Consider the following 16,250-nt stretch of genomic DNA (forward strand, 5'->3'; position numbering starts at 1 on the left):
AAACTTATTTTTATGCAGATTGGTTTCTATAAGATTCCTACTTGAATTATTCATTCTACAACTAACATTTGTTTATATAAACCTCAGGGGGGTCATCAATTACTGTTCTCATCAACTCTGATGAATCTGACAGGGATGGGCTTTGGGCCACGGAGGCAGGAGAGTTCTTTTAGAGTCACTTCATTCAGCACCTTCAAGGATCTGCAGAGATATTTCATTCAACACGTGGCACATTGGGTGTTTCTAAATTAAGGGCTATAACTATATTACTGGCTGCTTTAGCAAAGTCACGAGAATACTGCTTCTTCAACAGAAAGAAGAACTGATTATCTCCAAAAGCCAGGATTGTTTCCAGTTCCTTGGGGTTTTTTTCTGCCAGTATCTGAGAATGTAAATTCATTTAATGCAAATATTTCGCCAAGTTAAGAAAACTGTTACCCAAGGAGTAAGAAAGGATCTATTTGGCTTTCTTTTGAGTGCAAAAGTAGCACAGTAGGTGGTAAATAGTACGATCCAAGGATCCTATATCTTACTATCTCTAATAAAGATTTTTTTAAAAAAAAAATCCTTCCCTACAGTGCCTGGATCAACAGTCTTTCAAAGTTTCTGCTGCTTTGAATTTCTACCACCTCCTGTGTATTTTTTTTTTGCCAGGTGATTCATTTTTCATTCACTTTCAATTCACTTTTATTGTCTATTTCTTGAAACATAATTTCCAAAGTAGTCATAAGGCCACTTCTTTTTGAATCTCAGCTGTTGTGGGCATTGGAAATCCCCATCAAATCACAGTTGGTATCTGCAAAGAGTATGATAAAAACAGGAAATCAGCCAAAACTGGTGATTTGTTAACTTCCTCATTTAAAAGTAAAATCCAAACTGTAATATTATGAGGAACACATTCTTATGAAAGTAACACAGCTGCTGCTACAGATCATAAATCATGCCCCCCTGGTCATGAATTATATACTTCCTAGAAATAATTCTTTCAACCAGCTGGAGCCTGAGGGAGGCGATACAGAAAAAAACAGCTGCCTTGGCACTCATGAATCATATCTGAAAACAGCCCTAAATCTCTTTCTCAAGTAACACGTGTGCCCAGCTATGCACTCTAAAAATTATGGGTACAGGATGCTATGTTGCTCCATGCTATCAAACTGATCTGCTTCTGGTTGCCTTCCCTGAGCCAGGAGGGGCGTTCAGGTAAACGCCAGCAGCACTCTGAAATATAGGTAGTCCTCATCTTATGACCACAACTGAGCCCAGAATTGATGTCGCTAAGTGAGAAATCTGTTATGTGAGCTTTTGCCCCATTTTACGACTTTTCTCCCGGCCTCTGTCAAGTGGATCCCCGCAGTTGTTAAATTAGCAACCTGGTTGAAAATTAGTGATTCATGGACTTCGCTCCTCTGAATGTCTCAAAAGATGGTCAGATGACCCGCTGGGATACTGCGATGGTCATAAATATGAACCAGTGGCCAAGTGTCCAAACTTTTGATCAGATGACCAAGCACTCAAATGTACATCACGTCACTGTGGGGATGCTGCATCGGTCATAAAGTGTGGGAAAGGGCCCCAAGTCACTTTTTTCAGTGCTGTTGTAACCTCGAATGGCCACTAAATGAACCGCTGTAAGTCGAGGACTGCTGGTACAGCTGACCCAAAAAGGATGCCGGCAGCCCCCCCCCCCCCATCCGGACAGCTGGGACTGGGAATGGGACTGCTTTATAACAGATAACAGATAATCAGAGTTGGAAAGGACCTTGTAGGTCATCTAGTCCAACCCCCCGCCCAGCGGGAGACCCTACACCATTTCTGACAAATGGCAGTCCAATCTCTTCTTGAAAGTTTCAAGTGATGAAGCTCCCACAGCTTCCGAGGGCAACTTATGTTCCATGGGTTGATTGTTCTCCCCGTCAGAAAGTTTCTCCTTATTTCCAGGTTGGATCTCTCCTTGTTCAGTTTCCCTCCATTATTCCTTGCCTGGCTTGGGGAGTGGGGGGGGGTTGGACTAGATGACCTACAAGGTCCCTTCCAACTCTGTTAATCTGCTATTCTGCTCCTCTCCTGGCATTCAAACTTGGCCCTTCCCTCTTGGCTGAGGTCCACTACTGCCCAGTGGCCGCCGGCACGTCTCAGCCTCCGGAGTCACGAGGAGCCGCCTGATCGTTTCCTCTTTCGCAACGCCTTCCCGCTCTCGCAATCCCGGGCAAACCCGTCGGCCTACCTGAAGCGAACCAAGGCGGGGCGGCTGCTTTCTTCGTCCCCCCCCCACCTCCCCCAATGACGTCGCCGCCTGCACGGGCCTTTGGCTAACTCGCTCCCCTCAGTTCCTCCGGACAAAGGACCCAAGTAGTCCCGCCCGGCTCTGCGCGCTCCTTTCCCGGCGACTGTCTCAAGAGGCGGCGGCGGCGGCCAGCTGAGCCGGCGATCGTCATGGCTGGGCGCGACCTCTCCTCGCTCGCCCTCTGGCTCCTGCCGGGGCTGCTCGTGGCCTCCGTGGACGCCACCAGCCTCTATTTCCAAGCAGGGCGGAGCTGCTACAAGCCGCTGCCGCGCAACGTTCCCGGCGTCCGGTAAAAGAGGCGGCGCCCGATCAATCGCTCCGGTTCTGGAGGATGCGTCGGCGGGGGATAAGCGGGCAGAGATCGGGGGGCAAGGCTCGGCTGAACCGGCCGGAAGGGCTTTTCTGGAATTGTCCCGGTCCAAGGAAAGGGGGGTGGGGGGAAGGAAGCTCGAGGGATGCGAGGGCTGGGCAAGTAGCCTTTCCTCCATCGGAACCAATGAAGCGCGTTAGATTAGAACTACAAAACTCGGGATTCCCAGCCGGCGTGGCATTTGGGACGGTGATCTGGCACGGCTGGAGATTTTAGGCAAGGGGAGGCAGAATAACAGAATAACAAGAGTTGGAAAAGGGGACCTTAGAGGCCTTCTAGTCCAACCCCCTTCTCAGGCAGGCAGGCAGGCAAGCCTTGACCGTTTCAGACACCGTTTTGTCCAATCTCTGCTTAAACACTTCCAATGTTGGAGGGTGGATTGAGCAAGTTAGACCGGCCCGTCGGGCCAACTTCTTGCCGGTCCCACAGCTTTGGAGGAAGAGGGGGCCGCGGGCGATCCCGGAGCAGCGGCTGGAGGGAGGGTGGAGAGCCGGAGATCTCCGCGCAACGGGCTTGGGGAAAACCCGTAAGCATTTTTAATCCAGTCGACTGGGGACCCTCCCTCGCTTTTCGGGCTCTGGATGTAACCTGGACGCGGATGGGAGGTGGGGTGGGGGAGCCGCTGCTTGCCCGCATTGCACGACCCGCCGGTTCAAGTCTGTTTTCGCGGAGCCAAAAAGTGGCCCGGGTTGAACCCGGGTTCACGGCGCCTCCTTGCTTGATCCCTGAAATTGCCTAACGGGCTTATGCAACCATTGAGTCTCCAGCTTTACCTTAAAAGAATGTAATCTCGTCTACAATTTTCTGAGTCTCTTGGCAAACAAAGGTGATTTGAAATGAATTATTTATTTTTTATTAATTTTTGATCAATTAATTATTTATTCACGTGGGAAAGAAGCAGGCATAGATTATTAGCAGAAACGGGCATTTTGCCTCTGGGTAAAACTGGAGCTCAGCAGGTCCAGTTGCAGTACAAGTTGCATATTTTAAAAACTGAAAATTTGTAAAGAGATTGAATCTCAAATTATTTCTGCGACATCTCAGAAGTGGGGAAATGTTCTTCTTGAAAAGCTGGACTCCCTGGGCTGATCACTGTAGATCAATTTCTCAACTCTGAGACATATCTCCCATTGGTTCCCCTCCCTGGGCAGCTTCAAGATGTGTGGACAAAAATTCCCAGAATTTCACAGCCAGTGTGGGGAAATTCATCAGGCAGCTGAGGAATTCTGTCGGTTTGTTGTCCACACAACTTGAAGTTGCCCAGAGTGAAAAAAAAATTGGGGGGGGGTGAAGATGGGTCAGAGCCAGGGGTGGGATTCAAATTTTTTAACAGCCGGTTCTGTGGGAGTGGCTTGGTGATCATGTGACTGGATGGACATGGCTTGATGGTAATGTGACTGGCTGGGCGTGGCCAACTCAATATCATTCACATCTAGGCACGCATCTCCTCGCCTGTCCTCTCATGACTGTGGGGATGCTGCAACAGTCGTAAGTGTGAAAAATGGTCATAAGTCAATTTTTTCAGTGCCATTGTAACTTTGAATGGTCACTCTACACAAGCAAAGTACCAGCAAAGGAGGGGGAAAAAACTCCAGAGACGTTCCTGAGACAGGAAGTCTAGTCCTGCCAAGAATGTAATAAGGGTTAATGGAGAGGCAGTTTCTGTAAGCAACACCAGAATGTTTCCTTCCTGCCTTCCTTACAGGATTAGGCCAGTAATTTCTTCTAACAACCGGTTCTCCGAACTGCTTAGAATGTTAACAACCGATTCTAGCGAATAGCTGCGAACCGGTAGAATCTCACCCCTGGTCAGAGCTGGATGAATCCATCACAGAAGGCAGCTTCTTATAAGTTGAAGTCAGGAGTGGGCTGCTGGGGGTTTGCAGAGGTTTGGGAGAGCCCCTGGCTAAGGTTCTGCACAGTTCGGAGAACCCCCAAATCCCACTCCTGACTGGCCCCGCCCACCTCACCCCTCCCAGGAGTCCCCACACGGCCATTTTGAATGCAGGTAAGTGTAGGGCGTGTGTGGAGGTTCAGGCAGGGTGAAAAATGGGCCTCCTGGAAGTTCGGGAAGGCCGGAAATGGGCCTGTTTCCGGCTCCCAGAGAGCCTCCAGAGCCCGGGGAGCCCTTTTTCACCCTCTTGGAGGCTCAAGGAAAGCCTCCTGAGCACAGGGAGGGCAACAGTGACCCACCCCGGCTGTGGTGCACACTAGGCCATGCCCACCATGGCCACACCCACCCAGCAATCGGACAGAGAACCTCTTGCTAAAGTTTTTGAAGCCCATCCCTGGTTGAAGTATAAAATAGCAGATTAAAAACTTTACAACTGTGAAGTTTCCTAAGGGCGTCTCTCCAGCTCCAGTTTATAGTTCTCTCAACCAATCCTTGCTGTCAGAAAAAAAAAAAAAATCTCCTATCCAGCCTGAAATTGGTTCACTTGCCCCTTATTCCAGATCACTGTCCTCACCTTATTTCCCTCCTGGTAACAGATAACAGATAATCAGAGTTGGAAGGGACCTTGTAGGTCATCTAGTCCAACCCTCTTCCCAGGCAGGAGACTCTACACCATTTCTGACAAATGGCAGTCCAATCTCTTCTTGAAAGTCTCAAGTGATGGTGCTCCCATAACTTCCATTGTTCTCACTGTCAGAAAGTTTCTCCTTATTTCCAGGTTAAATCTCTCCTTGTTCAGTTTCCATCCATTATTCTTTGTTTGGCCTTCAGGTGCTTTAGAAAGTAGCTTGATCCCTTTCTCTCTGTGGCAGCCCCTGAAATATTGGAAGACTGCTATCTTTTCTCCCCTGGTCCTTCTCTTCACTAGACTAGCCATGCACAGTTGGTAAGAGGGAACAACTGTATATATCTTGAGGCTGAGCCCTTGATGGCTAAATATGGAAGGAAAGGCTACTTCAGTAGCTGTGCAGCCAAGTCTGACTCTCATTCATGATCTGGGGCAATGGTGGGTTCAATTTTTTTAACTACCGGTTCTGTGCGTGTGGCTTGTTGGGCATGGTAGAGGAAAGATACTGTAAAGCCTCCAGACAGAGGCGGTATTTGCCGGTTCTCCGAACTACCCAAAATTTCCGCTACCGGTTCTCCAGAACTGGTCAGAACCTGCTGAATACCACCTCTGGTCTGGGGACTGCTGAAGTCAACCTAATGGAGATACCCCAGAAAAAAAGGGGGTTAGCATTGGGTCCGTCTGTCTCTTGGGTAAGGACAGGGGGACAGTCAGTCATGGAAAAGACTCTTAGAGTTTAGACTAGCATCTGCTCCTCAGGCATGGAGTAATACCTGGTTACATCATTTTGATATTTGTTGACGATGGTGTTCAGCATTTAACTCTCTTTACAGTACAGATCGTCCTCAACTTATGACCAGAATAGAACCCCAAATTTCTGCTGGAAAACGAGACAGTTGTTAAATGAGTTTTGCCTCGTTTTACGACCTTTCTTGACACAATTGCTAGGTAAATCAACGCAGTTGCTAAGTGAGGGCCCAGTTGTTAAGTGAATCCGGCTTCCCCATTGATTTTGCTTGTCAGAAGGTCACAACAGGTGATCAGTGACGCTGGGATGCTGCAACCGTCATAAATATGAACCAGTTGCCAAGCATCCAAATTTTGATCATGTGACCATGGGAATGCTGCCATGGTCATAAGTATGAAAAACAGTCATCAGTCATGTTTTTAAATACTGTTGTACTAAATGAGTAAGTCGAGGATTATCTAATAATTCATGAGAACAGAAATAGGGAAGAAGGATTCGGAAGGAAGTGCTAATTCATGGGAATCATCAGAATGCAAACTAGCCACACCCTAGTATTTCCTACATTAGCTTTCTTTTTAGAATAGAATAGAATTCTTTTATTGGCCAAGTGTGATTAGACCCACAAGGAATTTGTCTTGGTGTAAATACTCTCAGTATACATAAAAGAGTCGAGAATCATAAGGTACAACACTTAATGATAGTCGCAGGGTACAATAAGCAATCAAATCATACTAGGAAACAGTCAATAAAAAGTCACAAGGATACAAGCGACAAAGTTACAGTCATACAGTCACAAGTGGGAGGGGATGGGCGATCAGGATGAGAAGATTAATAGTAATACTAGTGCAGAATTTGTAAATAGTTGGACAGTGTTGAGGGAATTATTTGTTTAGCAGAGTGATGGCTCTCGGGGGAAAAACTGTTTTTGTGTCTAATTGTTCTGGTGCGCAGTGCTCTATAGCATCGTTTTGAGGGTAAGTGTTGAAACAGTTTATGTCCAAGATGTGAGGGGGTCTGTAGATATTTTCACAGCCCTCTTTTTGACTCGTGCAGTATACAGGTCCTCAATTGAAGGCAGGTTGACAGCAATTGTTTTTTCTGCAGTCCTAATTATCCTCTGAAGTCTGTGTCTGTCCTGTTGGGTTGCAGAGCCAAACTAGACAGTTATAGAGGTGCAGATGACAGACCCAATGATTCCTCTGTAGAACTGTATTAGCAGCTTCTTAGCCAGTTTGAGCTTTCTGAGTTGGCGCAGAAAGAACATTCTTTGTTGTCAAGTGCCCCGGGTCTATCTACCAAGCAGGCTGGGCCTTCTTGGGGTTCTGCTTTTTCCATGAAACATATATTTGCCCATCGTTGATCCTTCTGAGTTGCACACTGTTGATAACACACAATGCATTTGCAGCTTGTTTTTACAGCTTTCTCCTCCTTGGGATAATTAAGCTACATTACCTATCTTTCTCAGCCAGCATGGCTGCTGGGTATTATGGATCATATTATTCAAAACACGGAGTGGGCCAGTTGGCCTCTCTCCTTTCTATCCCTTTGCAAATGTTGCTGCGTTAAAATTTTGCTGTCCCGAGATGTTCCCCCCTCCCCCTTCTGGAGTTTTGCAAAACAGGCAGGAAAACAAAGTTCATCTCATCACTTTAGAAAGTAGTTGAGGTCATCAGAATTCCGAGGGAAAAAGGCACCTCGTGATAAAGTCACTTCCTGTCTGCCGAAGTTATTTCACAAACAGCCAGAGGATCAAATAAAGTGAGAATTATATACGCTGTTCAGACTAGGATAGGCTCAAGGGTGGTCTTTAAAAATTTTAGCAAGGGGTTCTCTGCCCGGGGCGTAGGTGTGGCCATGGTGGGCATGGCCTAGCCGGCCTTCTGCACCACAGTGTGTGTGTGGGGGGGCATTTTTGCCCTCCCCAGGCTCCAGAGGCTTTCCGCGATAACAGCCTCCTTGGGCTCTAGAGGCCCTCTGGGAGCTGGAAACGGGCCCATTTCCGGCCTTCCCGAACTTCCAGGAGGCCTATTTTTCATCCTCTCTGAGCCTTCACGCGCGCCCTGCACTTACCTGCATCCAAAATGAGCCGCGTGGGGACTCCTTGGTGGGGTGGGGCAGGGTGGGCGGGGCCAGCCAGGAGCGGGATTTGGGGGTTCTCTGAATTGCACAGAATTTTAGCTTGGGGCTCTCTCGAACCCCTGCGAAGCTCCAGCAGCCCACCCCTGGATAGGCTTGGTTATAAATCAGAGCAAGCACTGAGAAATCACCCTCTTACCTTTGCTCGCAGAAAGTTAACTTTCCTTATTCTTTCCTCCCCCTGAAAGAACCTATCCTCGTCCGCATGAATACTTGGATATCTCTGAGCTGCCCAAGAGCTGGGATTGGAGAAACAGAGATGGCGTCAATTACGCAAGCACCACCCGAAACCAGCACATTCCCCAATACTGTGGCTCCTGCTGGGCTCACGGCAGCACCAGTGCTCTAGCAGGTACGGAATATCTAGTGGGGAGGCCTCCCTCTGAGCACTGGGAATCACAAATCTCAAGGGGGGAAATGCATAGATGTCTTTTTTTAAAAAAAAGAAATCTTAGTCACTACACCTCACACCACAATCTGCCTTTCAAATCAAATTAAGTGTTTCCTTTTGAAAATGTGGTTGTGCCTTTTGAGGTTGGGCAATACTGAATGAGAGCTGGAGGACTTCTCTCATTGGTGTTACCTTTGAGTCAGTTGTGCTGTTTTCTGCCTCTTGATTGGAGGCAAAGTCTCCTTCAAGCTGAGTTCAACTCCTGGTAATTTCACATCCACATTGATTTCTTAGAGAGCCCTGGTGGCTCAGTGGTTAGAATGCAGTATTGCAGGCTAATTCTGCTGACTGCCGGTAGTTCAATCCTGACCAGCTCAAGGTTGACTCAGCCTTCCATCCTTTTCAGGGTGGGTAAAATGAGGACCCTGATTGTTGGGGGCCATAGGCTGACTCTGTAAACAGCTTGGAGAGGGCTGTAAAGCACTGTGAAGCTATATATGAATGCTATTGCTATTGCTTTCTTGGTAGTGGCATGGAAGCCATTTGTCACAGTCGTCCACTGAGCATTTCTTTTCAACACTGCTTTAGCCTACAGTCTTTTTCTGACTCTTACCTATGTACTAAGCAGGTTCAACGTTGCTCAGGTTCTTGGCCAAAGTTTTGCCATATTAAAAGACAATGTACAATGAGAAATGGTTGTGGTAAAGGACTGAATTGGCCAGGATGATCTTATTGAAGAGAAAAATGAAAGAACATTTGAGATTTAAAAGGGAAGGAATTCATGTGGTCACTTTATGGAGCTAAAAGCAGGTTTCTAGGATCCTTTTTTTTATTTATTGGAATTTAAGGTCTGGTACAAAAAGTGAGTGGCAGGAAGGGAAAATGGCATGGAGAATCATTTTTTTTTTCCTGTATTACATAAATCAGACCTGGACAATCTCTACTTCATGACTAGGTTTGAATTAAGTCATGGCTTGCTGTGTTGCAGATTGCAAATAAATTACAATAAAAGTGATCTGGCTTGGCCTGACAAAATGCGGCTGAATTCAGAACACACACCAAGCCACAGTCAAATCAAAGTAAAACATGCACCGTTACCTAGTTGGGTAATAAAACATTTGCAAGAAAACAGCTGAGTTCAGAGACCACCAAGGACCTCAAAGAAAAATATTTTGCCTTGGCTTAGCATGTCGTGGGAACTCAGTCTGTGGCTTAGAAGGGTTGCAGTTTTTGTTCTTTTCAAAGCTTGTTTCTCTCTCTCTCTCTTAGACCGCATAAATATCAAGAAGAAAGGGGCCTGGCCCTCAGCGTATCTCTCTGTTCAAAATGTGATTGACTGTGCCAATGCTGGATCTTGTGAAGGTGGGGACGACAGTGGCGTATGGCAATATGCTCATGAACACGGCATCCCGGATGAAACCTGCAACAATTATCAAGCTAAAGACCAAGGTATGTATGATCAGAGCAACCATGTGTATGAGTTGGGCTCCGAAAAAGGGAAGGGAATTTCAACCCACCATCATTTGTATTGGCCTTGCAATGGACGCCAACGCTTACTAGCCTACATGCCTCATTTAATGACATGAGACTATGATTGTTACTTCTAAAGAATGGTAATAACAATCACCCCAATTTGGCAAAAGTTGTAAATTTCACGATGTCTTCTCCAATGAGATATTCTGCCAAAGTCTTGGAGTACAACTCCTGTCCTTCCTGCTCACCCAACGTATTAAGGCAGCGGTGTTTAAAGGCATTGGAAAAAAAACCTATACTATTGATGTTGGAAAATGAAATTGAGCAGCTGTGGTAATGTATCCACAAAGGGTGAGATAGTTTGGCTGTTAGCTCCCCAATGCCCATGTTATTTATCTAAACCCCTTTCAGATTAGTTGGAACTAATTTGCATCCATCAAAGGTAGCCAGGCTGATTACAAAATTGACCTTCAAGCACATAAAACATTGAATGTACATTGAACTGCTTAGTAAAGAATTTAGAATGGATTCTGTTGCTTTTGCTTCCACCGCTGTTTTGACTTTCTCTGGTCACTGTGTTTCTCTCTTTAGGTAAGGAAGTATCTCTGAAATGATGACTCAGTGGGTCATGGATTGTCTAGTGACATCCAAAAGTTTTGATAATTGTTTCATTAAAAGCTTATAATTGCCTTTATAAATATGTTACTTCCAAATTCCAAATTATAATTGCCTTTATAAATATGTTACTTCCAAATTTGACTATGGCTAAAAGGAGAGTAGCCAGCTTTAAACCAGCAATTCTTTTATTGCTGAGACAAGATGTATTCATCATTTTTCAATTCACATAGTTTGCACTAAAAAATGGACTCTAATCCACATTAGCCTTGTTTAGCAGAATGTGCCTAGGCCAGGGGTGCCAAACTTACGTTGTCACTGCAGCATCATGTGACATATTGGGACATTTTCCCCTTTCGCTAAACCGGGCGAGGGTGTGGCCAGCGCATGATGCATATGGCCCATGGGCCGGGAGTTTGACAGCCCTGGCCTAGGACTTCAGATTCGCATTGAAGACCCAGCTCTCTTTTCCACCTTTACCTAAAGTCCAATCAGTGGATCATAGGACCTTCCCTCACAGTTCCGTGGGCGGGGCTTGGTGGGCGTGGTGTGGCTTGGTGGGCGTGGCAGGGGAAGGATACTGTAAAATTTCCATTCCCTCCTCACTCCTGGGGGAAGGATACTGCAAAATCTCCATTCCCTCCCCATCCCACTAACCTGCTTTCCAGCTCCGTTCTCCTTTGCAGGGCAACAAAAGAAGACCCAGCCAATCAGCTGGGACTCAGGAGGCAGAGAATAGATGGGGGCGGGGCCAGTCAGAGGTGGGATTTGCCGGATCTCTGAACTATTCAAAATTTCCGCTACCGGTTCTCCAGAACTGGTCAGAATCTGCTGAATGCCACCTCTGATCCCTCCCACCACTTCCCAGTTGTGCAGTTCTCTTCCCACATAGTGTGAAGCCTGATTCTATGTCTCCTCTTTTGGAAAGAAATTTGATGATGGATTTACTTTGAAAATTATTATGACACAAAATCATATGACACAAACCTCCTGGCTTTTTTAAAAAAAATTGGGGGGAATTGATTTGTTTATAATATCATTTTACGCTTGCCAGTTTTGTATTTTGTTTTATAATTCCCACATTTCATTATTCAGTGGAAATATATGGGAAGTGGAATAAGAATAATGAGGTGCCCTGCAAGGAATCTTCATTTCATAATTTGAGATGGCAGATAAATGCAGTCTTTGACTTACAACCATTTGTTTAGTGATTATTCAAAGTTACAGCGGCACTGAAAGAAGTTGCTTACGATTGGTTTTTACACTTAGGACTGTTGTATCTCATGGTCATGTGATCATAATTCAGATGCTTAGCAACTGGCATGTCCTAATGACAGTTGCAGTGTCCCAAAGATATTTGATCACATTTTGTGATCCTTTGACAAGCAAAGTCAAGGAGGAAGCCACATTCACTGAACAGTCGTATTACAAACTTAACAACTGCAGTGATTCACTTAACAACGGTAGCAAGAAAGGTTGTAAAATGGGGCAAAATTCACTTAACAGCTGTCTTCCTTAGCCACTGAAATTTTGGGCTCTATTGGGGGGGTCATAATTCGAGGGCCTGTAGTAGGCTAGCCTGAGAAAATAAACTGCTGTTTCCATTTATCTTGTGCAATTATTTTTGAAGACTGCAAGAAATTTAACCAATGCGGAACGTGTACCACCTTTGGGGAATGCCACGTGATAAAAAATTACACCCTCTGGAAAGTGGGAGATTATGGATCTGTGAGCGGTCGAGAGAAAATGATGGTGGAAATCTATGCAAATGGACCCATCAGGTACCGGAGTGAACATAAGTTTTAATGGCTCAGAAAGATTCATGTGGCAAGTTGAAGTGATGTGATTGAAGTAGGTGTGGATAGCAATGTTGGTTCACTGGAGGAGAAAAAATTGTTTAAAGCCAAGTTTCCCACCCAGGGCAACTTTAAGATGTGTGGATTTCAACTCCCAGAATTCCTCTGCCACCAGCTGGAAAAATCCTCCCCCATTATTTTATTTATTTAACTCCCTAAAGGTGGAGTCTGAAATTAAAGTTTAGTGGGGGCTTGGAGAGGGGGAATTTGACCTATTTTGTCTCCCCTCCCTCCAGCATTAGTACTTTGAGGGAGTTCTTGGAGAATATATGTGAAGGACTAGGTAGTCCTTTGGTAACAGGTTAAGGTTATAACTTATATGTATCTCACTAGAAATGTACAAGTTCGATTTCTCTCCTAGGTCTATTCAAATCCATGATTGGCTCACAGCAAGTATCATTGTGCATGATATATTACTTGAGGCCACCTAGCTAATTTGGAAACTAGTTGGGAACCCTTCACTTCTGTGATAACTGCACACATTTCAGCCTTGTTTACTTTGCTAACCTTCTAATTTCATGTAATTTAAACAGTTGTGGGATCATGGCTACCTCAGGCCTGGAAAACTATACCGGAGGAATTTATACTGAATATCACTCTTCATCTTTCATCAACCACATTATCTCTGTTGCTGGTTGGGGTGTGGAAGATGGAACTGAATATTGGATTGTCCGCAACTCATGGGGCGAGCCATGGGTAAGCAGATCTTTCTTTTAAGGAAAAAAAGCTTTGAGGATGGTTAGAGTGGTATGTTTCACTTCAGGGCAGAGATTATTTTTACTCTTCATAAACTATACCAGGGGTAGGGAAACTTGGCTCTTTTATCACTTATCGACTTCAACTCCCAGAATTCCTGAGTGAGACATAAAAGGTTCCCCATCCCTGGCCTACTGGTTTTTCAGTTGTGGGGGAAATCCATTTTTGACTTGAATGGGACTATTTAATATACAAATGTAGGACATTTGTATATTAAACAGTTCCATTCAAGTCAAAATGTAGGACGTTTGTAGTCCCATTCAAGTCAAAATGTAGGACATTTGTATATTAAACAGTCCCATTCAAGTCAAAATGTAGGACGTTTGTAGTCCCATTCAAGTCAAAATGTAGGACATTTGTATATTAAACAGTCCCATTCAAGTCAAAAATGGATTTCCCCCACAACTGAAAAACCAGTAGGCCAGGGATAGAGAACCTTTTATGGCTCACTCAGGAATTCTGGGAGTTGAAGTCCATAAGTGATGAAAGAGCCAAGTTTCCCTACCCCTGAACTATACCAAGCTCTTGGTTGCCACCTATGGAAATCTGCAAAAATTTTCAGCAAGTAGTAATTCTGAGTGTGACAAAAGAAGGAAATGCTTAAATACATGCCAAGAAAGTCCAGATACAGCAAATTTAAATGAAATTAAATCAGTTGTAGTATTTGATCTGGTCTCTATCAGGGCATGTTGGTATGTGATCTTGATTAGATCACTAAAATTCCAGCTTTTGCCTCCTGAATAAGAAATGGCATAGAAACCAGCAGTGGCACTATAGATAGGTGAGGAGCAGGGTGTCCACAAGCATGGGAGTGTGTGTGTATGTGTTTGCATTATGAGTGTGCAAAAACTGAAGATGGCAGTTGTGACCACAAAATCATTACGTCAGATCTGCTTTAATTAATTCCCAGGGCTGCCCATGAAACCAAAGAGATAAATCCTCCAGGACTCTTCATGTTAGTTGCATTAAATGATTCCTTAAGTAACAAAGATGTTCTTCGGAATCTCACAAGGGCCTTTTGATGAAAAGAGCAGAGGTGGGATTCTACAGATTCGCACCTATTCGCTAGAACCGGTTGTTAACATTCTAAGCAGTTCGGAGAACCAACTGTTAGAAGAAATGACTGGCCTAATCCTGTAAGGAAGGCAGGAAGGAAACATTCTGGTGTTGCTTACAGAAACTGCCTCTCCATTAACCCTTATTACATTCTTGGCAGACTTCCTGTCTCAGGAACTTCTCTGGAGTTTTTTTCCCCTCCTTTGCTGGTACTTTGCTTGTGTGGAGGGACCATTCAAAGTTACAATGGCACTGAAAAAAGTGACTTATGACCATTTTTCACACTTATGACTATTGCAGCATCTCCATAGTCATGAGAGGCCAGGCAAGGAGATGCGTGCCTCGATGTGAGTGATATTGAGTTGGCCACACCCAGCCAGTCACATGACCACCAAGCCATGTCCACCCAAATCACATCACCACCAAGCCACGCCTACCACTTAAGCCATGCCCACAGAACCAGTTGTTAAAAAAATTGAATCCCACCCCTGGAAAAGAGGATGGAAAATATAAGATGAGGAACTGGCGATTACTGGGCTGTGCTGGAATATAGGAACTTTTGTGGAGCCAGAGGATAGGTGTGTTTAGGCCAAAGGTCTCCAAACTTGGCAACTTTAAGACTTGTGAACTTCAACTCCCAGAATTCTCCAGCCAGTATAGCGGCCAGTTTGGTGGGCGTGGCTTGGTGGGCGCACTTTGCGCACGTGCACACACTTTGCGTGCATGCGCCAATTGCACACTTTGCCCAGGCGCAGTGGCGTTCTAACTCACCTGCAAGCCTGCACAATCAGCGCTATTCTGTGCCGTGCAAAGCAGCTGCGCTTCAAATTCAGAGGATAAAGGTGAGTATGGGAGCCCGGGCGGATGGGTGGGCCCAACAGCAGAGCCAGCAGAGAGAACGGTTCTGTCTCCACTGCTCATCGCTGCTATTGGCTCGGCATTGAACTGGTAGAATACCACCACTGCTCTTGAATGGCAACCAAGTCTCAGGGCTCTTTATTATTACTGTATGTTAAGCCCTGAAACCAAAAGAAGCCACCATGAGAGATAGCAGGAACTACTTTATCCTCTGTGTTGCTTAAAGAGGATCTTCAGAATGATGTCCCCATCCTCATGGACACCAGACTTTCTCACAAATATGCTGGTGGAGTCGTGGCCAGGGAGAGCTGTGCAATTCAGATTCAGCAATGCTGTCGGGCCCAATACTCAGAATTGCACGTGGGGATTATTCCAAGCTGAGTTCTTTATTGTTTCACACCTAGAGACAAATTCCTGCCAGACTGAAGAATCTACCAGAATCTTCTTTATGAACTATTAGGGAGGGACTGTCTACATTCTCTTTCTCTCACACCATAAGATCTGGACTGTGTTGCCTCTTACTCCTCTGGAACGCAACCCCTCCCTTCTGGGGACCCCCTTCCTTTCTGCATTCCATCACAAAAGCAGGGAAGGTACAAGGAGGAGGTGAGGTCTTGATACCCAGTGCATCTGATTATTCCAGCTCACCATCAAAAGTGGCTGCTTGCATTGTTGGCACCTTTTTCGCAAGTCTAGGCATAATCAAGGTTTAAGCGGCATTTTTGAACAAAGCTGTAAGATGAGAATGAGGGTTGGGCCAGAATTCTTTTGTGATGTGCCCGTGTTTGTAATTCCAGGGTGAAAAGGGCTGGCTGCGCATTGTGACAAGTACGTATAAAGGTGGGAAAGGAGCAGACTACAACCTGGCGGTTGAAGAGCAGTGCACATACGGAGACCCCATTATACCTTGAATTCTTGCGCAAGAACTTTTTCAACTAGGCTTTTTTTTTTAAGCTTTTGAAAGGGAAAATTACTTTCTGCAGGGTTGGCTGGCAACCTATGGACATGTAATTAAACTGAGTTTTCAACCTCTTTTTTCTATTAAAGATTTTTCATAAATTATCAAGATGAATGCACTGATTCTGCTGAGGAAACCTGGCACTGTTTTTCAAATGGAAGTGAGCTGCGGTTTAAGCTTTTATCCTTTTTAGTCGGGGTTCGGGCCGGGATATGGGAGTGAAACTG

The 16,250-nt window shown here is 45.3% G+C and overlaps 1 protein-coding gene and 1 long non-coding RNA gene across 2 annotated transcripts; one reads left to right on the forward strand and one right to left on the reverse strand.

Annotated features, from left to right (window-relative positions):
• Positions 1-558: 558 nt before the first annotated feature.
• On the reverse strand, positions 559-2,327 carry LOC148126009 (uncharacterized). Its single transcript, XR_015742678.1, has 2 exons — positions 2,225-2,327; positions 559-796 (listed from the first exon to the last, which is right to left on the reverse strand). It is a non-coding gene; the product is annotated as an uncharacterized LOC148126009 (long non-coding RNA).
• Positions 2,148-16,127, forward strand: LOC113434323 (cathepsin Z). The gene is made up of 6 exons (XM_026697428.2): positions 2,148-2,573; positions 8,249-8,412; positions 9,721-9,900; positions 12,170-12,320; positions 12,929-13,091; positions 15,863-16,127. The coding sequence occupies exons 1-6, from the start codon at positions 2,434-2,436 to the stop codon at positions 15,974-15,976; spliced, it is 912 nt and encodes a 303-aa protein (XP_026553213.1). The 5' UTR covers positions 2,148-2,433; the 3' UTR covers positions 15,977-16,127.
• Positions 16,128-16,250: the final 123 nt, after the last annotated feature.

Source organism: Pseudonaja textilis, chromosome 3 (assembly GCF_049901715.1).
Source record: "Pseudonaja textilis isolate UNSWEBS1 chromosome 3, rPseTex1.2, whole genome shotgun sequence".
Taxonomy (NCBI): Eukaryota; Metazoa; Chordata; class Lepidosauria; order Squamata; family Elapidae; genus Pseudonaja; species Pseudonaja textilis.

Bases quoted from the DNA above. Each gene is read 5' to 3' on its own strand.
- LOC113434323 (XM_026697428.2), top strand. From the start codon at position 2,434: ATGGCTGGGCGCGACCTCTCCTCGCTCGCCCTCTGGCTCCTGCCGGGG. The intron at 8,413-9,720 runs GTACGGAATATC...TCTCTCTCTTAG, and splicing joins CAGCACCAGTGCTCTAGCAG to ACCGCATAAATATCAAGAAG. The intron at 12,321-12,928 runs GTACCGGAGTGA...TAATTTAAACAG, and splicing joins TATGCAAATGGACCCATCAG to TTGTGGGATCATGGCTACCT.